The sequence below is a fragment of the Urocitellus parryii genome, chromosome 8 (genome assembly GCF_045843805.1).
Source record: "Urocitellus parryii isolate mUroPar1 chromosome 8, mUroPar1.hap1, whole genome shotgun sequence".
Lineage (NCBI taxonomy): Eukaryota > Metazoa > Chordata > Mammalia > Rodentia > Sciuridae > Urocitellus > Urocitellus parryii.
Genome location: NC_135538.1, coordinates 133,264,197 through 133,282,937, shown reverse-complemented (window position 1 = coordinate 133,282,937; position 18,741 = coordinate 133,264,197). Strand labels below are relative to the sequence as shown.

The 18,741-nt window shown below is 44.3% G+C and overlaps 1 protein-coding gene across 1 annotated transcript; it reads right to left on the bottom strand.

The window, feature by feature from the left end:
• Window positions 1-6,607: 6,607 nt before the first annotated feature.
• Window positions 6,608-18,229, bottom strand: LOC144256554 (serpin B6-like). The gene is made up of 6 exons (XM_077801694.1): window positions 18,059-18,229; window positions 15,981-16,133; window positions 12,784-12,901; window positions 11,262-11,404; window positions 7,445-7,600; window positions 6,608-7,106 (listed from the first exon to the last, which is right to left on the bottom strand). Exons 1-6 carry the CDS (start codon window positions 18,221-18,223, stop codon window positions 6,702-6,704), a joined length of 1,140 nt encoding a protein of 379 aa, XP_077657820.1. The 5' UTR covers window positions 18,224-18,229; the 3' UTR covers window positions 6,608-6,701.
• Between the last annotated feature and the right edge of the window lie 512 nt (window positions 18,230-18,741).

The window sequence follows — 18,741 nt, the reverse complement described above, 5'->3', positions numbered from 1 at the left end:
ACAGCCTCCATAAAGCTGCTCCAACTTTTATTATTTACACAGCAAGGTAAAGTGCTCAAAGTGTTTTACTGAAGTTAGAGACATGCTAGAATAATACCTGATACAAAATAAGAGTGAGAGAAGACTCTTCTAGTTTCATGTCCAAACCAAGAACAAGAGAGGAATTTCCCTCCACCTCCATTTCCAGGCCCGAGTCTAGGTGGCTGCCTTGTCGCTGGGCCCCAACTCCAGCCACCACAGAGCACTGTCTCAGAGATCCCTGAGCACCTTGTCCCAGGCCTGTGATACCAAACACCTGAATCTGGGGCTGGAGGTGGCACCTGTCTTCCTCCCCAGAAGAGGCAGAGAATGCAGGAAGGAGTGCATCTGCTGGAATGTGAGTCTGAAAAGGTGAAAAGTCAAGGGTCAATCCACCCCAGGCCTGAGGCCTTCTGACAGACTCCAGCATGTCAGCTCCTGAGGGCTGTGGCTGGTGATGGGTGCCCCAGAGTGGGCAGAGCTTGAACCACAGGTTAACAGAGGGGCTCAGAGAACCCTGTCCTGCAGGTTCCATCTGGTGGCATATCTTTTTTGGCTTATTTATGTATTTATGTATTTATTTTTATTATTATTCTGTTTTGTTTGGTAGCCAGGATTGAACACAGGCACACTAAACAACTGAGCTAAGTCCACAGGATTTATTTATTTATTTATTCATTCATTCATTCATTTTTTTTTTTTTTTGAGACAGGGTCTCCTATGATATTTCACTACATTGCTGAGGCTGGCTTTGAATTTGCCATCCTCCTGCTTCAGCCTCCTGAGCTGCTGAGATAGGACAAGTGTACCTACAAACCAGGCTCAGCCTGGTGTTGAGAGCATACCTCTTGTCCTAATTTGTAAATATTTCCAGGCCACATGTCCTTCAGCTTGTCCCTATGGGTCATCCTTTTCACTAGGTTAGACTGCCAACACAGTACACCCTCACCTCTCTTCCCTACTTCCTCCCTTTTTCTTGATCATTCTGTTTTTGGGCATTAGGTCAAACGAAAACCTACCAGGGGTTTCCACCAGTTGATTTGCAAAGTAAGAATTTTCACTCAGGGATTCACAAGCCCACTCTTCATCCACTGCGCTTTGTTGACATCTGCCCACCCAACACTTCAGGCAGAATGAGTCCTCCTAGGATAAGGTCCTTTCTTTCCAACTCGAGACAGAACTGGTTTCTCCTCTCCAGCTATGGACCTGAAATATGACCAGTGACAGGGGTGGAGACTTTGAAAATGTGACATTACATCCACAAGAACTCACCTGCACATGAATCCGGAGTGCACATGTGGTTCCCACGTGTTCAAGTGCATGCCAGATCCATGCACAAACACGGAGGAAAGCGTGACATCCTGGAAGCAAATTCAGGATGTGCCCATTGGATATGGACAGAGACCAGGGCCTCATGCACAGTCCCCTGGTGAGCAATGCCATTGGCCATGCGGTCCTCCCTCCAGAGCTCTTCACCACCCCTCCCTCCTCTGTCCACCCTCCTCTGGCTCCATTTCAAGGCCCGGGGTTCAGTGAACATATTGATTCAGCCTCCCAGCAGCCTCTCCTGAGACTCAGTCCTGATGATTTAGCTTCCCATCCTAAACTGACAGATGCCAAGTAGGCTTATCTTGCCCCAGATGATTCTTGTCACACAAAAAAATGTATCTTGTAAAGAAACTACGAAAAACAAGTATTTATTATGAAAAGCCAAGCATTGTCCTGGATACAGCTGAAGAAACAGTGCCCAGAAGAGCAGAAATTTGTTCTTCAGAAGGTTCTATTCTTCACCCTACTGTGCAATGAGTCCATGGTGGTCAGCTGTGGTCAGGGCTACAACATAGAATCATGCACTATTGTGTGTGGGGAGGAAGCACCCAGCTTCCCTGGCAAGGAGAAACTTGTAGGAGGAGCTCAGCCTATTATATCAAAAGAGTTGACCACCGCAGATGCAGCCTGGGAACCCAGGGCAGCATGTGGGCCTGGGGTAGATCATTGCTGCACAGACACCAAGTTAAGGACGGTGGGTTTCCTCTAAGCAACACGGGACCCTGTGCTAGTTTCCTAGTGGTGATCTGAAGCGAAGTACCACAAAAGTGGGTGGCTCAAAAGCGATAACCTGGATCCAAATGGTGGATTGACATCTCCTCTCCTGAAATGCCATGCAATCCCTGTCCAGTACCTTTCACAATTATGAGATGATTTGGGGTAAGGGACTGTGTGGCAGGGGGTGAGGCACCCACCACTGCTCCTGGTAGGCTGCCCCTTCCCACTGCCCAGCTCTTCCTTCCCTGCACACAGTACCATGAAGTTGACGTAAGAGGACACTGAGATGTCCCCAGCCTTCTCACATGCGACTTCTCCAATAGTTGCCACCCACTCAGTACACAACCCAGAGGGAGGGGTTTTGGTCAAGGTCACAGCTAAAAGTCAAGACTACACTGACTCAAGGGGAGACTTCATCCACCCGGGTCAGGGGGAGTGAGCCTGTCTGCCCTAAGTCAAAGCAAGTGAATGCTCTACACTGGCTCAGGGCAAGTGAGTTCCATCTGCACTGGCTCAGGTATGTGGGTCTCTCTACACTTCAGAAGGAGGCACAGTGCTCTAGGCCTTGGAGAGGATGGAGGTGGGCCCCTGCCCTCATCCTGAGGCCCACCTTTCTTTAAATCAGCCAGTATTTTAATCTTTGGAACAAGAATTTTATGATACAATTGGTCTGAAACAAATTTATTCAGAAACATCTCAGAAGAATGGGGAAAAGGACTAAGGGCGGGGCAGGGCAGGGCAAAGTGTCTCAGGCAGAACAGTCTGACGTCTTCCACAGGTGGAGGCAGAGGAGACTCAGGCCCTGGGCTGCTGTCTCCTGGCTCAGCTCTGCACTCCTTGGAGCCTCACTGTTTATGGACATGGCACATTTTTTTTCTCTGTCTTTGGAGCCACTTGATTGCTGACATGGCATGCAGCAGCAGAGGCTTCGGGCACAGTTAGCAGCGCTCCTCCTCCTCACCCACTTCCAGGCATTTCTGTGGCCATGGACTGGGCCTGTGGGTGTACCTTGGGAGGAGTGGCTGCTGCCTGTCCTGGCCCACCTAACGAACATCATCCAGGGATTGGACATCTAGGACCCAGAGTCAGACTGGGAGGCTCCCCTGGGAGTGAGGGCCCTGCAGGCAGGAAGTGGAGAGGAATGGCAGGCAGGAAGCAGAGAGGAATGACAGGCAGGCTGGTGCATCTGATGTCCTTCTGGCCTGGCTCGTGAGCCTCCTCAGGCAGCTGAGTGTCAGGGGGCAAGGGGCAGTTGTGCAGGGCAGGCTCACTGGCGCTCCTCTTGGGGAGGGCAGGGCCATCGGAGAGATCCTCAGGGCATGGATGAGCCATGACCCTGGGAGACACAGGCTTCCCCTGGAAAGTGCACCCTCCCACCTGGTCTTTCTGGTGCTGGAGGATCAGGTAGGTTGCCATAGCCACTTGGAATTTTCTCTTGGACAGAGACATCAGGTTTTCTATGTATCAAAGCCCATGTCAAACAGGATGGTCATGATTGTGGTGGGATCTGGATGTTTGTGTTTGGGGAGTGCCTTGCTACAGTGATGGGGTACACATGGTTCACCCTGCCTCAGCCATGGGTGCTGTAAGATTTGCTTGACCTTAGGCCACTTCTTGGGGTTTGCATTAAGTATTTTGTGAATGAGTTTTCCTGCTTTGATGGGAACAGAGTAAGGGACAGGTACCTTGCAAAATGTGTATCATTAGAAGTCCTTTCATCTGCCTCATCACTAATAAAGTCTTCCCAAATGCTTAATTCAAATCACTTGATTTTCTTGAAGTGGACCTCAACATTCATGCCAAAAGTCTGCCATGTAGATGGTGGGAATGATGCTAAGCACACAAGCAGTTACGAATGCTGTTCTGGCATTCAGACTGCTCGCCTTAACCTCTTGATCCACCAGATTAACCCTTCAGCTCAGACCATAGCACCCTACCTTCCTCACACCTCTTCTCATGTTCTTTCCTAAAGAGCCTGCCCCCTGTATTACAGGAAAAGGGAACTTTTGATTCAGAAATGGTAGGAACAAAACTGAGCCAAGTTTGGGGAGCACTTGCAGGCAGGGCTTTAATTGTGGAATAAGTAGGACTTCCGCTGAAGGGAAACAGCATGATGGAGGAACCAGACAGCTTCCCTAACAAAGGGAGATGGGAGATTTTAATTGATATGCTGGGGTGGACTAGGGTCTGGTTGTTTACCACTGGCCCAGGGCATGGTTCCCCAAACTATTTTTTGAATGAGAATCAGACACCACGTAGTACCAGTAGAGTTGTCCCAGAATCTGCTGAGCTACTCTTGAAGCTGCCACCATCATCCTGTGCAAATGTCCTGGCCTTGTGGCTTGATCTGGGTCTTAGAATATCACAGAAGGACCTTGGATGCTTGTGCTGCTACAGCTGGTGGAAAAGCACCAGGGTGGCAGAGTAGAGGAAAACACATAGCAGCTCCCACCACCAATCAGTATGTCTACAAGCAGAGCTGAGTGGAATTGACCCAAGTGCTAAGGCAGCAAAGGGGGCAGAGATTAGTATGAAGACAGAGATAACCAGCCTTTTCATTCCATCCCAGTCACCTATCAGACACCTACTGCAGGCCCAATGAAGTCAGTATTTTCAACAAAAGTGGCCCTCAGGTCCCTAAAAAGTAACCGAGGCAACCTTTATCATTATATCCCACATCAGAGGTGTTATCTACAGTAAAGCTACTAGGAAACCAATAACATATTCAATGCAACATATTCAATACAAATAACATATTCAATACCAATAACATATTCAATACCATTGACATATTCAATGTGTTATCTCCAAAATTACTGATTTTTAAGTTGACTAGGAACAGACAAAGCTAAAGGGTTTGCTTAAGTTATTCCACTAGTAATAATTCCATCTTGTGCAAATAGTCAGCTTCTGTTTTCATGAGAGTCTTGCTGATAGATCTGTGGTGAAAAGCACACAAGAGTAGAGAAAAATATGCTATGCTACAAAGGGTGACAGTTTATTGTACCCAGGAGTTTGTCATTGTCTCATGTTTTATCTCCCCAAGTTCTCAAAATCATCATATAAACTGATCACACTCCCCCCTGAAATCCTTGTTCTGAGAGACCTTATTTCTTCAGAAAATACCCAGAGTGTCATACAGAGGAGGAGAAGGATGATATTGTTTGATGTGATTTATCCCCACAAAGGTTCCTGTAATGGAGGCGTGGTCCTCAGTGTGGAGATGTTGTGATGGAGGGAAGCTTTAAGAGGTGGGGCCTCACGGGAGGCAATCAGGTCATGAGGGCACCAAACTTGAAAAAGATTAACTCAGGTCTCAGGCAACTGGGTTAGTTCCTATGGGAATGGGCTATTATATGGGAATGTCCCACCTCCACCCTCCACTTGGCACTTAAGCATATGCTCCCAATGCTATGATCTCAGTCACCATGGGTCCCTCGCCAGAGCCAAGCAGAAGCCAGCACCTTGCTCTGGGCCTCCAGAAATGTGAGCTAAAAATCCTACTTTTTAAAAAATTCTAGTTTCCAGTCTCAGGCATTTCATTACAGCAACAGAAAACAAACTAAGACAATGGATGAGTGTGAAACCAGCAAGCCCCTTCTTCCCACCCAACTTCCTTTCCTCACCTCAGTCCTAGTTTCCATGTTCCCTGATGCTCAACAATTCCATTCTGTCACCACAGATGGGCATCACAGGGAAAGAGGACGAAGTGCAGAATGAGCATGAGACTAGCAGCAGTGAAGTCAGAGGGTGACAGTGGAGGTCCTCCCCAGCATGCCTTGAAAAACAGAATCTGGCCCATCAGTTTCTCCCTGTAATGCTGAATGTTACAGCATGGAACACAACTGGCTGCAGGAAACTTAGCCACTTTTTTTTTATAATATGTGCCATGAAGAAATCCACCTGGTATGTAACCACACAGTTGTTGTAAACCACCTTACTGTGAATGGTTAGGTATACCTCTGACCCCTGAGAGCAATTTCACTTTACAAGGCAGGGGGCAGTGTGTGTGTGAATATATCCATTCCCCATCACAACACAGGAAAGTAGAGATGCACATGGAAAAGGGACTGATTTCTCACTGGCCCAAGTTACCCACTCTCCCACCTCCATGGAGTCCTCCAGAAAGCTCACAGCAATTTTAGAATTTTTGAGCTCCCCACAAGAGGTTCCTGAGATGTGCCCTCACCCCTCCTCACAGCTCTGCATTCTACTCTAGTCTCCCACCTAAAATGGGATGAGATTTTCATGCCACAGTGGAGAAGAGAGAGGCACCACTTATCTTCTTATGCCTGGAGAAGGGCCAATGGTGATGGCAGTTATCTGCCCACAGTGAAGCCACAGGGTCCTTCCCAGCTGCAATGGGGTGGGTGACAGCATATCCCTGGCAGGGATGAATGAACCCAGCAGCCAACATGACCACAGACCCACAGAGAAGGGCAATTTCAGATCCTGGAAAAACATCTCACGTTCAAACAGTAGTGAACATGGGACTCCAAAATAGGGCCCTTTATTTCTGAATTTGTACTGAATTGCACTGATAAGGTCACTTGGGTCACAGGCACATGGTGGAGTGTCGGAAGAAAAGTGGGTCAGAGAGTGAAAGCAGAGGACTGCACCCAGGGATGACTGTTTCCTCATGGAGAAGAAACTCGGCCGCAGAACAGAATCCCTCTGGTCCTGCTGTGCTGGATGAAGAAGAGGAAGGGGTGGTCTGCACAGAATTGCGCAGTGAACCTCATGCGCTTCATCATCATGATAGCGGCAGTGGCGGCTGCAGCTTCAGTACCCTCCTCATTGACCTCCACAAAGGACTTGTGCACGACCTTGGACAGATGCAGGTCTCTCCTGGATGACATTCCAGAAAAGTCTGCCCTGACCTCATCGAAGGCATCGGTCATGCCCAGGCTGCAAAGGACTTCCTCCAAATCATAATTTTCCTGTAGCTTAAACCGAGGGAGGAAAACCTCCACCTCCTCTTCGTCCAATAGGTCTGGGTTGGTCCACTCTATGTATTTCTCATAAGTAAGTTCCTGCTCCACCTAGAAGAGTTAAACATGTCAAGACCGAGCTTGTGCTGTCACACAGGGCCACATGTGGTTATACACATGTTCCACATTGTCAGTGGGAGCCTTGCCTTGGCCAGAGGTGGTGCTACTGGTAACTGAGGTAACTGGGCAGAGCTCAGGGATAGCTCAGCAGGAGAGCTTGCCTAGCATCTGGAAGATCCTTGTTCCACCCCCAACACAGACACAAACAATAAAATTAAATTAAATTTAAAAAATAAAAGGCTAACTGGGAACGGGGGAAAGCAGCTACACCAGAAACCCAATGCCCTTCCCCTGCCATCACGGCCTCGTTATGGCTTAGTGCTCCTTACCGTTTTCAAGTCAATGTGTTCATCGGGCAGCATGATGATCATATTCAGCTCCTCACTGACGTAGGGAAGGACCAGAATCTTGGTGAATATTTCCCCTATATAGGTCATTTTAAAAGTAGACTTCTGAAACATCATTTGCACAGGCTTCTCCTCATTCTGTAAGGAAATGGACAACTGTTAAGTAGAAACATGACCCAGCTGGCACAGTGGACTAACTCCACAGAGGCGGCCCCTGTGGGCCCCAGGAACACTCTTGACCCAGCTTCTAGGACAGGCCATGAGGTTCCTCCTGAACCCCTGTTATGGTTAGACACCAAGTGTCCCCAGAGGCCAGTGTGTTAAAGGTTTTATCTACAGTGTGGAGCTATCGGGAGGCGGTGGAACCTTTCAAAGGCAGGGCCTAGTAGAAGTTAGGTCATTGGGGCAAGTCCTTGGAGGGGACTGTGAGACCCAAGCCCTTCCTCTCTCCTTCATTTCCTGACTGAGCTGACCAGTTTTGCTTGATCAACTGCTCCCAACTCTTCCATCCACCACCCCCATGCCTAAGAGCAAAGGGTCTGCCTCATCATGGATGGGAAACTTAGATTTTGAGCTCAGATGAATCTGTCCCTTTTTAAGTGGATTATTTCATTATTTGGCACACTAAGAGAATGCTGACTAACAAACCTCCCAACACCAAGGTGCCCAGACTCACACCCAACACGTTTCTTGGTGACTTAACCTAGTCTTACTACTTTGAACTTAATCCAGAAATTTACAGTTCTAGCCAGGACCTCTCCCCTGGACTCCAGGCTCATGTATTATACCGGCTGCTGGACACCCACACTTAGACCAAAAGAAAGTCCTAATGTCACACATGACTGTGGGCTCCTTATAACCCCTTCCTAACCTACACCTCTGCCCATCACAGTTGTCAATGACACCATGCATCCAGTTGTCAAAAGCCATGGTGTGACCTTGCTCATGTCTTTCTCTTCCACTCTGCATCTCACTCCTTAGCAAATTATGGTGGCTCTACCTTTGAAATACAACCAAAACCTCATCTGTTGTTCTTTCTTCCACTGCCATCACCCTATCCCTGGAATACAGAGATGACCTCAGAGGGATCCCAGTGAACATAAGTCAGATCACACCCCTCTGACTGGACACCCTGCCATGACACCCCCTCTCCTAGGAACAAGATGTGAAGTGCTCAGTACATCCTATAATCACAACAGCTCATCTCCCATTCCTTGTCTCTCCTCACCTCCTGCTACTCTCCCTCTGCTGGTTCCTACATTCACAGGGGTCTCTATGGAAAATCAGGGTCATTCTATCCCTCCCCTGTCCACTCATCCCTAAAACCTAGAGAGTGTGGCCTTTGCCTCTTCTTGGTCTTTACTCAAGTATCACCCTCTCAGTGAATGCTTCCTTGATAGACCTGACCTGCAACTGTACCCCCAACCACAGTTTCTTGTTTGCTTCCTTTGTGTCTCTGCAGCACTTACCACTGCCTAATAACTACTAATGTCTTATTTAAGATTCTGGTCTTTCACTCAAGAAAATGTAAGTTTCATGGGGCAGACATGTTCAGCTAGTCGATACCTGGCACATACTAGGTACTCAATTAACATCAGCTGAATAAATGAATAAACAAACTGATGAGCAGAAATAGCAAAGGGCCATCCTCAGACCATGAGAAAAAGACAGAGGACAGTGACCACATCCTACCCTACAATACTGCTTAATTCATGCGTACTCCACAGTTTGATACCAGCAGCTACTATGAAGTTGTTTTTAATTTCATGCAACAGGCCCAGCTGAGGGAGCTCCCTAGTTCTCTGGCACAGCACATCATTCTGGATCAAATGCAGTAAACCAAAGACATATCTGCTGTCACTTTCTGTCTCTGCCTTGTCGAGCTTGCCTGAACTAGACCCCAGCCACAACAGTCTCCTGCCCTTGGCTCCCCAGACATGTCCTTGGCCAGAACTTCATACACTTTTTCCATAAACGGGCGGACACTAAATATTTTGGAATTTGTGCTAGAGAGTTTCTATCATAACTACTGGATTCTACGGTTGTGACACATTTAAACAAGTAAGTATGTGTGTGCACCAACAAAACTTTATCTGATGAACTTGATATGGGCAGGCTTTGGCCCACAGGCCTCAGGGTGCTGACCCCACCTTATTCAATTTCTCTGCATTCCCCTCCAGGACCCACGGTCTCCAATCTTATAATAAAAAAGAATCCAACCTTGGTAATTTAATGACTCACTAAATATATAATTATGTAAGCTTTATTTCATTTGCAAATGATGAACTCAAATAAAAATCCTTATCAACTCAAAATCCATGTCCCTGGAGACACCCCTGCCACACACTCTGTGGCCTGGTACAGTCAACCCCTGCTTCAGCTCCATCCTCTCCCTCTACTGCAGAAAGCAAGGTAAACTGCTTCACCGCTCTGTATCCAGCAGAAGCCACGTGAGAGCAGTTCTGGTTTCCCTCTGAATATAATGGCAGAACCTCCAAAGAAGGCCTTTTGCTCTCCATCATCTGTCCTTCCTGCTCCATCCTGCCTGGACAGTGGAGGCCATATCTGAGCCCTCCTGTGATCACGAGGAAGAGGCCACAGGCTGAGGTGGCAGAGCAGGGAGAGCTGGTTCCCAAGAGCCTCACCCCAGTGCCACATCAGCCCTGGGTTCTCCTCTCCTCTGGGCCCCCTGGGTGGTGAGATGAGTTGTGAGCTAAACTGCAGAGATCTGGGGTTTCCGTTGCTTACAGTTGAATGAAGCCCTAACATACATCTTGTTAAAGATGAATTTCAAGGAGAAAAAAATCATATTTTAAGGGAAAACAAGACAGTTCATTTCAGAATAAATCTCAACACAAAATGTATGTCTTGGAAAACTGAAGGTTCAGATCCAAGTGGACGAGGAAGATCTAACTCATGGTCAGTGATCAAGAATACATTAGTCCATCCTCTCTTTGCAGCATATAAAAAAAACCCTCTATAATTAAAAAGACTTTTTAAAAAATGGATTCTGTGAGAGAAAGACACCAGGCCATCAGCAAACACCTTCCAAGCTGAAGGTGGTTAAACTCAAGAGTCTAATTCTGTGTATGTATCCCTTTGCTTGTTTTTAAACAAAAATATGTACTGGTGTTATCCTTACAAACAAAAGAAGACTGAAGATCAGTGATTGGTTCAATATTTCCTGAGCACCAGGTATCATAACTACTAGATAACTTCCAACTGCCTAGAGGTCAAGCACTTATATGACAGCCATCTGCCCTGGGATGGTTTTTCAACAAAAGTCCTTTAACCACTGCTATGTCTCGTAGAGACCAGCAGGGGGTGTAGTGACAGCTTAGTTAAAGGGCAGATACCAGGTGGGGCTTCCAGAAGGGACACAGCAATTAAGAAAGGAGTGTGAAGGTACTGAAGAGAATGGGGAGGATCCAGGTCCACGAGGACCCTCAGACACCAAATTTGGAATTTGACCTTCACCTGAAAAGTTATGAGAAGCCAAGAAAGACCTAAAGTTAACCTGAGAGCTACACCATCAGATTTGCCCTGTAGATTAACACAGCAGAGAAAGTAGGGCAGGTGACAGTAGGGGGTGGGGGGGGGGCAACAGAACCGAACCCTTGGTGAAATATGAAAGGAGGAATCTCATGAGAGAAAGGCCCCAAGGCATGGGGATTCCTTGCTGCAGGGCTACCCTATGACATGAGAGACACAGGCTCCGTGTGGTGGCCTTCATGATCTAGAAACCAACAAACACAGGCCCTATGTTTGGGAATCACCTTTGTTACTATGCAACATTCACCTTTCTGACTTTAAATGGTCTCTCCCGGGTGAGCTCTTTGTCAAACTGTGTACCCCACTTTCCTTTGAAGTAGATGGCATTGACGAGAACCAGTTTGGTGTTTGTATTCAATGAACCTGGGGACAGCAACTCTGTTATTTTATCTGAAAGGAAGAATTAAAGAACCAGTTAGCTGAGAGTTTTGTGATGGGTGTTTCAGGGATAATATGGATAGGGACCCACCTCCTCAAATGGTCAAGCACAGAGATAAAGGATCACATATTCTCCAAATAATATAAATAGATATTTGTCATCAAAACAAAGACAAAGCAATATTCCTGGCATTGAAATAGGAATTTCAATAAATAGGAAGGAAAACAACATCATTTGAATAAAACGTAAAAGGAAAAAGTAGATATTAGTAAGTGAATTCATACCACATAAGTTAGAAAAAAATGATTGGTGCCTCAAACTAAATAACTTAAAATACTGTTAAAAGGAGTGATTATAAATTTAAACTTAAATGTTTGAGATGCTAGATATGTTCACCCTGATTTAAACATTACACACAATATATATGCATTGAAGCATCATGTACAATTTTGTTATTATTCCTAGTCCAGCATATTGAACAATATTATTTTTGTACAATACATATGATTTTGTTATTATCAACTAAAAATATTTAAGATTTTAAAAAGATGAGCTGTTACAAGATGCTCTTTATAAATGTAAAGCACGATATAGCCAGACATGGTGGTACATGCCTGTAATCACAGAGGCTTGGGAGGCTGAGGCAGGAGGATTGTAAATTCTAAGCCAGCCTTAGCAACTGAGGCCCTAAGCATCTTCACAAGACTCTGTCTCTAAATAAAATATTTATTTAGGACAAATATCCCATTACATTATTTGAGGATGTGGCTTAGTATTTAAGTCCCTCTGGTTTGAATCTATGGTACCAAAATTGAAAAGAAAAAACAAAACACACAGTTTATATTAAAAACCACAGGTCCATGAGGATACCACAAAACAACTTGCAACAATGCATGAAAACTGGGGAGCATGAGCTCACACTGGAGAGGACACAGCTGAGACCTGTCAGGTGAATTTTTCTTTATGCAATTGGGGAAAGAAAAAAAAAAACAACATCAGCAAAGACATTACAGAGTGGATTGTTCTGGAAGAGGGGTGCTGACTAGGGGGGAAACATCATGGATACACTGAGAAGAGCACGGAAGAACTAGAGAAAATGTCATCCACTGACAGTATTTCAGAAGCAGATTTTTAAAGCCTGCAATTATTTTGAGAACAAAAACATCATTCCTGTTTATATTCGACAATCTTATGAATGAACTGACAATAAGACTGATGTAAATACTATTAAAAACAGAACAACAGGCTGGGACTGTAGCTCAGCGGTAGAGCATCTGCTCAGCATGCCCAAGGCCCTGGGTTGGATCCCCAGCACTGCAAACAAAGGAACTAGCAAAGCAACTACAACCCCACCATCACCAGAAACAACAAGTAAAAACTTTGCTTTTACCTTCTGTCTTTTTAGCTACCCAGGTGTTTATGTGTTTTCTGGACTCCTCTGTAGCATTCAGAAAGTCAAGCTCTTCCATCTCTGCTTGGTAGAAATTCTGGCAGGAATCTTTAAAAGACTAAGGCAGAGCAACATAATTGCATGGTTCCAAAATAATTAACAAGTGTACTTCTTTGATGTACCAAAGCAGAAAATCAAAAATGTGCTGATTTAAAGATGTTATTTACAAATAAATACATAGAATGAACATAAAACCAACCTTCTCAGTTTTGGGCCATCTTTAATGTCCCTAATATCAAATAAATTTCATGAATGGCTGGATCTTTATGGGAGTTGCTGAGCCTCAAGAGGTAACTGGGAGGAAGCTGAGCTGCAATAACTATGGAGAGAAAGTTAATCCAGCAAGAGCTTCCACTCCTCTGCACTCTGGATCAAGGGATACTGGACACAGAAATTAGAACATAGGAAAATGAGCCATTCTGCACCACCCTGCTACCACAACTTCCTGTGATAACAGAAAATGAGCACCATCAAAAATAGTGTCCCAGATGACTACAGAGCACCTGAGATCAGGTCAGTGCAGCTGCAGAACTGAATATTCTCTTTTATTTTATTTTGATTAATTACATGTGTCTAGAGATTGCCAGTGCTGCTGAGTATCTCAGTTTGGAGTAATAAGCAATTTTCCAAAAACAAGCAGGGCTATGATTCGGCTCAGTGGTAAAGCATTTGCCCAGTATTGGAAAATCACTTGGTTCAATCCTCAGCATCACAAAAAAAGAAAGGAAAAAGAAGTTCAAATGTTTTAATAATATATCCTATGAAATGATAATGACATTGATGAACACATACATTCTACCATGTTAAAATAGAAAATTTGTGGAATATAAGTGTGCTTAAAACTAATTACATTGGTGCTGGGGATGTGGCTCAAACCATAGCGCGCTCCCCTGGCATGCTTGCAGCCCGGGTTCCATCCTCAGCACCACACACAAACAAAGATGTTGTGTCTGCCAAAAACTAAAAAATAAATATTAAAAAAAGTTCTCTCTCTCTCTCTCTCTCTCTCTCTCTCTCTCTCTCTCTCTCTCTCTCTCTCTTTAAAAAAAAACTAATTACATTTCCAATGCACTATGAAATTATTTTCTAATCTTCCTTTTGAACAACTTACGGCTCCATATTTGATTTCTCGTTATAAGGCAAAATTTCACATTTCCCTTTCAGTATTGCACAGACACAGGTGTTAGGAACACAAGTTCTTGGATTTATTAGCTGAGTGGCCTTAAAAAAGTTAATTAGTGTCTCTGCCTCTTGATTTGCTCTGTAAATGAGACAGCACTGGCTGTATGAAGCTCCCAGAGTTACTTTGAGGCCCAGCTGAATTACTTTCATTATTACCACTTTATCGAATGTTCCTGAATTCTCAACATATTGTGGGCACTTAAAAGGAGAACTTCCTGTATCATTCCATTTCATTCTCACGGAGTTCTTACTTTACCAATTTCACTGTTCTGTTTCTGAAAATTTTTAAATCTTTCAATCTAAGAAAATCGTATGAAAGAAAACTGGCCACTCAAATATTGATAACTTGCCACACACTTGTGGGTGATTTTTTACAACTTTTAAACACCCTAGGAAATAACTACCTGCTATTCAAGTTACTATTATACAAACAATGAATAACCAAACTCAAGGAATATGGAATTATACATCAAGGTTAGTATTCAATTTTTGGAAGTTTAAATTAATGAATGGCAAATATTTCTAATCTCCTTATTTTATATACTAATATAAATTTTTAAATATCAATAGTTTCTTAAAATATCCACAAACAAACATGAAAGAAAATTAAATCAGCCAATCATGAAAGTGTGTTGGAATTTCTGTACATATAAAAGGCTTAAAGAGAGTGATGATACCTATAAAGTAGCTAAGACTAATTAAATAAGTAAAACAGATTATAAAAAATTATACTGTGATAATAGTTGTTACCAATATTTGAACCTATGCTTGCTAATGTTCATTTTATATCACTTCATTTTAAAACAATTAATGTAGTTTAAAACACGTTTCAAAAATGAGAAAAAAAATCATAGAAAACATTGAAATCTCACACATGCAAAAACTCTTATAAATCAATAAGGTAATACAGATCAATAGAAAAAGGTGCACAGAATATGCAAATAAACAATGTGCAGAAAACATATACAGGTTGAATATCCCAAAATATACATGCACTGAAGTATTTTACATTTTGGCACTTTCCAATTATGGATTTTGGGATTATGGATACTCAGTTTGTCCATGCTCAAAAAGCTTAAGTTCAATCTCATAAGTAATCAAGATTCAAAAGCTACAAACATGCAGTGTTGATCATGGTAGATGGAAACCAACATTCTGCTTATATCCCTAAAAGAAACAGATACATCACTTCGGAAAGACATTGAGTAATATATATATTAAAATCTCAATGCTCTATTTCCGTCCTCCCTCCACAAATCCACCTGGGAGCAGCACACACACACACACACACACACACACACGCACATGCACAAAAGTCACAGTCAATAACACTATAATAGTCCAGACTGGGTCTGACCTAAAACCCATCCATGAGCAAATAGCTTTCTATGCTACAATGTGTCCAACTTAGAATTATCAGATGATGGTTCATAATAGTGATGTAGGGCTGGGGATGCACTCAGTGGTAGAGCTCATGCTTATTCATATTTGAGGTCCTGGGTAAATCCCCAGTGCCACATAATGGTGATGATGATAATCATGATAACAACACTGAAGTAGATCCACATACACTGAGATGGGAAGAACAAGAGAAATATATTTCAAAACAACATGTATTGGATAAAGGCATAATGCAGAGAAAATTACTACAAAACAAAATTTCTACATGTGCAGGAAGACACATGTCAAATCTATGAAAGCTCTTATTCTGGGAGGGATGATGGGTTGTGGGAAAGAGGTTAATGTGGCTCTTTGCTGGCTTTATTGCATTCTGCACAAAAATGTACTCACCTATGACTTGAGTAGTTTTCTGATTTTTTAAATGAAAGGGTGTGAACAAATACATGAGTAACCAGAAACCTGAGTGAATTCACAACCCAGGCTCTTTCAGCTGCACCACGAGTCCCCCTCCTCCCCACCACCTTGCTTCATCAAAAGCAGCGAGTATGACTTACTGAGAGGAAATCATAAGACTTTTCTCCAAAGAGCCTGTTGGCTGTTCTAAGCAAGTACTGTGTGTCCGTCTTGTTAACTTCAGTGAGAAGGGACTGGAAGCCCTGGTGGACATCTGCACCTCCGCTGCTGCTGCTTTTATTTAAAGAAAGTGCCTGAAATCAGAAACACAACAAAAACACACCATTGCAGTAGGCCCTGACTACAGGGAACAAGCAAACTATACTAAACTTGGCCTAAGAACTGTGCAGATTCTTACCACCATCCAACTAGAGACAAAAAGTATCTTGAAAGCTCACTCTCCAGTGTCCCTCACAGGATCCTTCTCTGTACCCTGTCAGTATTGTTCTGAGCAGAAATGTCTCTCCACAACCCAGGCTCTTTGTATCTGGAGCCTCATTGGAGACAGAGTTACCACCAGACCTCCCATCTCTGCAAACACAGGATGCTCCAGAAAATTGTAAGGTGCAGTCTCTTCCTGCCCTTATGTCTGTGAAGTCTCTGACCAACAGAATTCAGCACAAGCAATACTGTCCAGGCCTGAGTCTTAAAAAGCCTTGTAGCTATCACGTTCACTCTCTTGCACCCTGCTGCCATGTTGGAAGGAAGTCCAAGGTGTCCCCTTGGAGGATTTGCTACCACACAGGCTGAGTTGCTGGGAAGAGAAACAAAGCCCCAGCCAATACCCATCACCAAGACCCCACATGTGAGAGAAGCCTCCTTGGACCTTGCAATCCAGCTGTCTATTGCAACAGTAGCCTGAGTGAACCCAGCTGTCATCATGGGGAGCATAAGAACTGCCTCTGAGGCCACTGGATCTGAGACATAATCCACCATTATTATTTCAAGCCACTAAGTTGGGGGATGGTTTGTTTTGCAGCAATAGATAACATGTGCACCAATGCAGAAGTGTTCCGTCATAACAAAAATAAACCACTTGATGCTGGCTTTGGACATAGGCAGTTGACAGAGGCTGGAGGGACAGGGATGAAATTACTACCGCAGTCTGGAAAAAGAGGTAAGGTAGGTGATAAGGTAGGCACTGGCCAGAGAAGTCCAGATGTTCACTTGTAGCAAGAGGTAAGATAGGACAGGTTCCCAGTGAATGCCCACAGCTGTCTAAGATATCCAAGAAGTGTGTATCTTCCTTTTAGCTGCCTAACTTCGAGTGTGGGAAGAGAGAGATGAACTAAAGAAAGAATTATTGCATTTTCAAGCAGAATTTAAAGGAACTATTTCTAACCCAGATCAATGGGTAGAACATAAAGGTGTTTCTTATCTCCCCCCCTTCTCCAGTTGACAACATAATTCTCAACCTAAGAAATGGCCTCAAGGTAGAGCTCCAATCCATGGCCTCAGGAGCAAGATCAAGATCCACTTTGTAAAAATCTTGGGACAACAAAGGCAGCATCTCATAGACCTGTAGACAAAGGGGCTTCTTAGCAACTCAAGGACATTGCCCCATAGCACCCTTACTTCCAACCTGACACAGTCTTGTCTCAAACAGGCTTCTGAATGTGGCTTGGTCCAGTGCAGCAGGCTGTAACTTGAGATACAGAAATCCTACAATGGTTTTAAAGGAATTGTGAAATATTGAAACTAAAACGTGAGACAGTTCAACGTGAAGGGGTCCCCTTGGGTCCCCAACTCTCTTTTGGCAGGAGAAAGGCTGAGAAACAAACATGAAACGTGACCTATTTCCTCCTGAAAAGCACGGGAGTTGCCAAGCGCTAAGCCCAGAATGCACAGGGGGGTGTCATGGCCTTACATGTGAGAGACCAGGAATGCTTCCCAGGAAACCCAGGTGGAGCCAATCAAGGAATATTCCCACCCTGAGGACAGAGGAGCCTGGCACACACACCTGGCTGGATTTGGAAATTGCTACAGTTCAGGGACTGCAATGTGCTCAAAGGGGTGCTTAGCAGGGGTAGCATGTGCTTCCTGTGAACTCTCCATCCACACCCCTCTGGTACCCTCTGATGTCCATCCACAGCAATCCCTGTTGGGATTTGAAGTGTGTTGAATCAGCTCAATTGACAACTATCAGCATTTACTATTACTCCCAAATGACACCAGGTACCTGAGCCATCTGGACTGCGGTGGTTCCCTTTGCCCCCAAGAGGACCATGGCCAGGGCTGAGGAGATGCTGATGGGTGAGTAAAACACATTTCTTGAACTGTCTTCACCCAGCGTTTTCAGAAGGTTTAAGGCAAAGGCGCCACTTGCTTCCAACAGAGGATCCATGATGTTGAGCCTGGAACGATGGACTTCAGATCAGTATCACATGAACACAGGCTCACAGGCCAACTGCACTTTCCCTCCCGGTAACTCCACTGCTGCTGCGGTGCAATAAGCAAACAGACACACATAGAACTCTGAGGGTCTTTTGGGGGTCTCAAGATAATTTTATGTTCTAATATTAAATGAAAAAGAAGAGTAAAATATAATACTATGATCCTGTTGTGTGAAGACCTGTATCTGCACACTTCTTTGTGTGTATGGGCAAAGTGTGGGGGGGAAACAGGCACCACATAATTGCAGTCACTTCCTGGAGTGGGTAAGAGAAAGGGTGATTGACTTTGGCTTCCATGTCTGTATTCTTTGGTGTGTTGTAAGAGCTTATTGTATCATTTAATTTGAAAATCATTTAAAATTACAAATCACTTGCAAAGTTACAAAGACAAGATACACAAGTGTTTTTATAATATGGGAGAGTTCCCCATTTTAGGGTAACCTGAAGCCTTAAAATAAATTTGGGAGGT

Bases quoted from the DNA above. Each gene is read 5' to 3' on its own strand.
- LOC144256554 (XM_077801694.1), bottom strand. From the start codon at position 18,223: ATGGATCCTCTGTTGGAAGCAAGTGGCGCCTTTGCCTTAAACCTTCTG. The intron at 16,134-18,058 runs GTACCTGGTGTC...TTCTGATTTCAG, and splicing joins CCGCAGTCCAGATGGCTCAG to GCACTTTCTTTAAATAAAAG. The intron at 7,601-11,261 runs GTGAATGTTGCA...ATTTCCTTACAG, and splicing joins GACCATTTAAAGTCAGAAAG to AATGAGGAGAAGCCTGTGCA.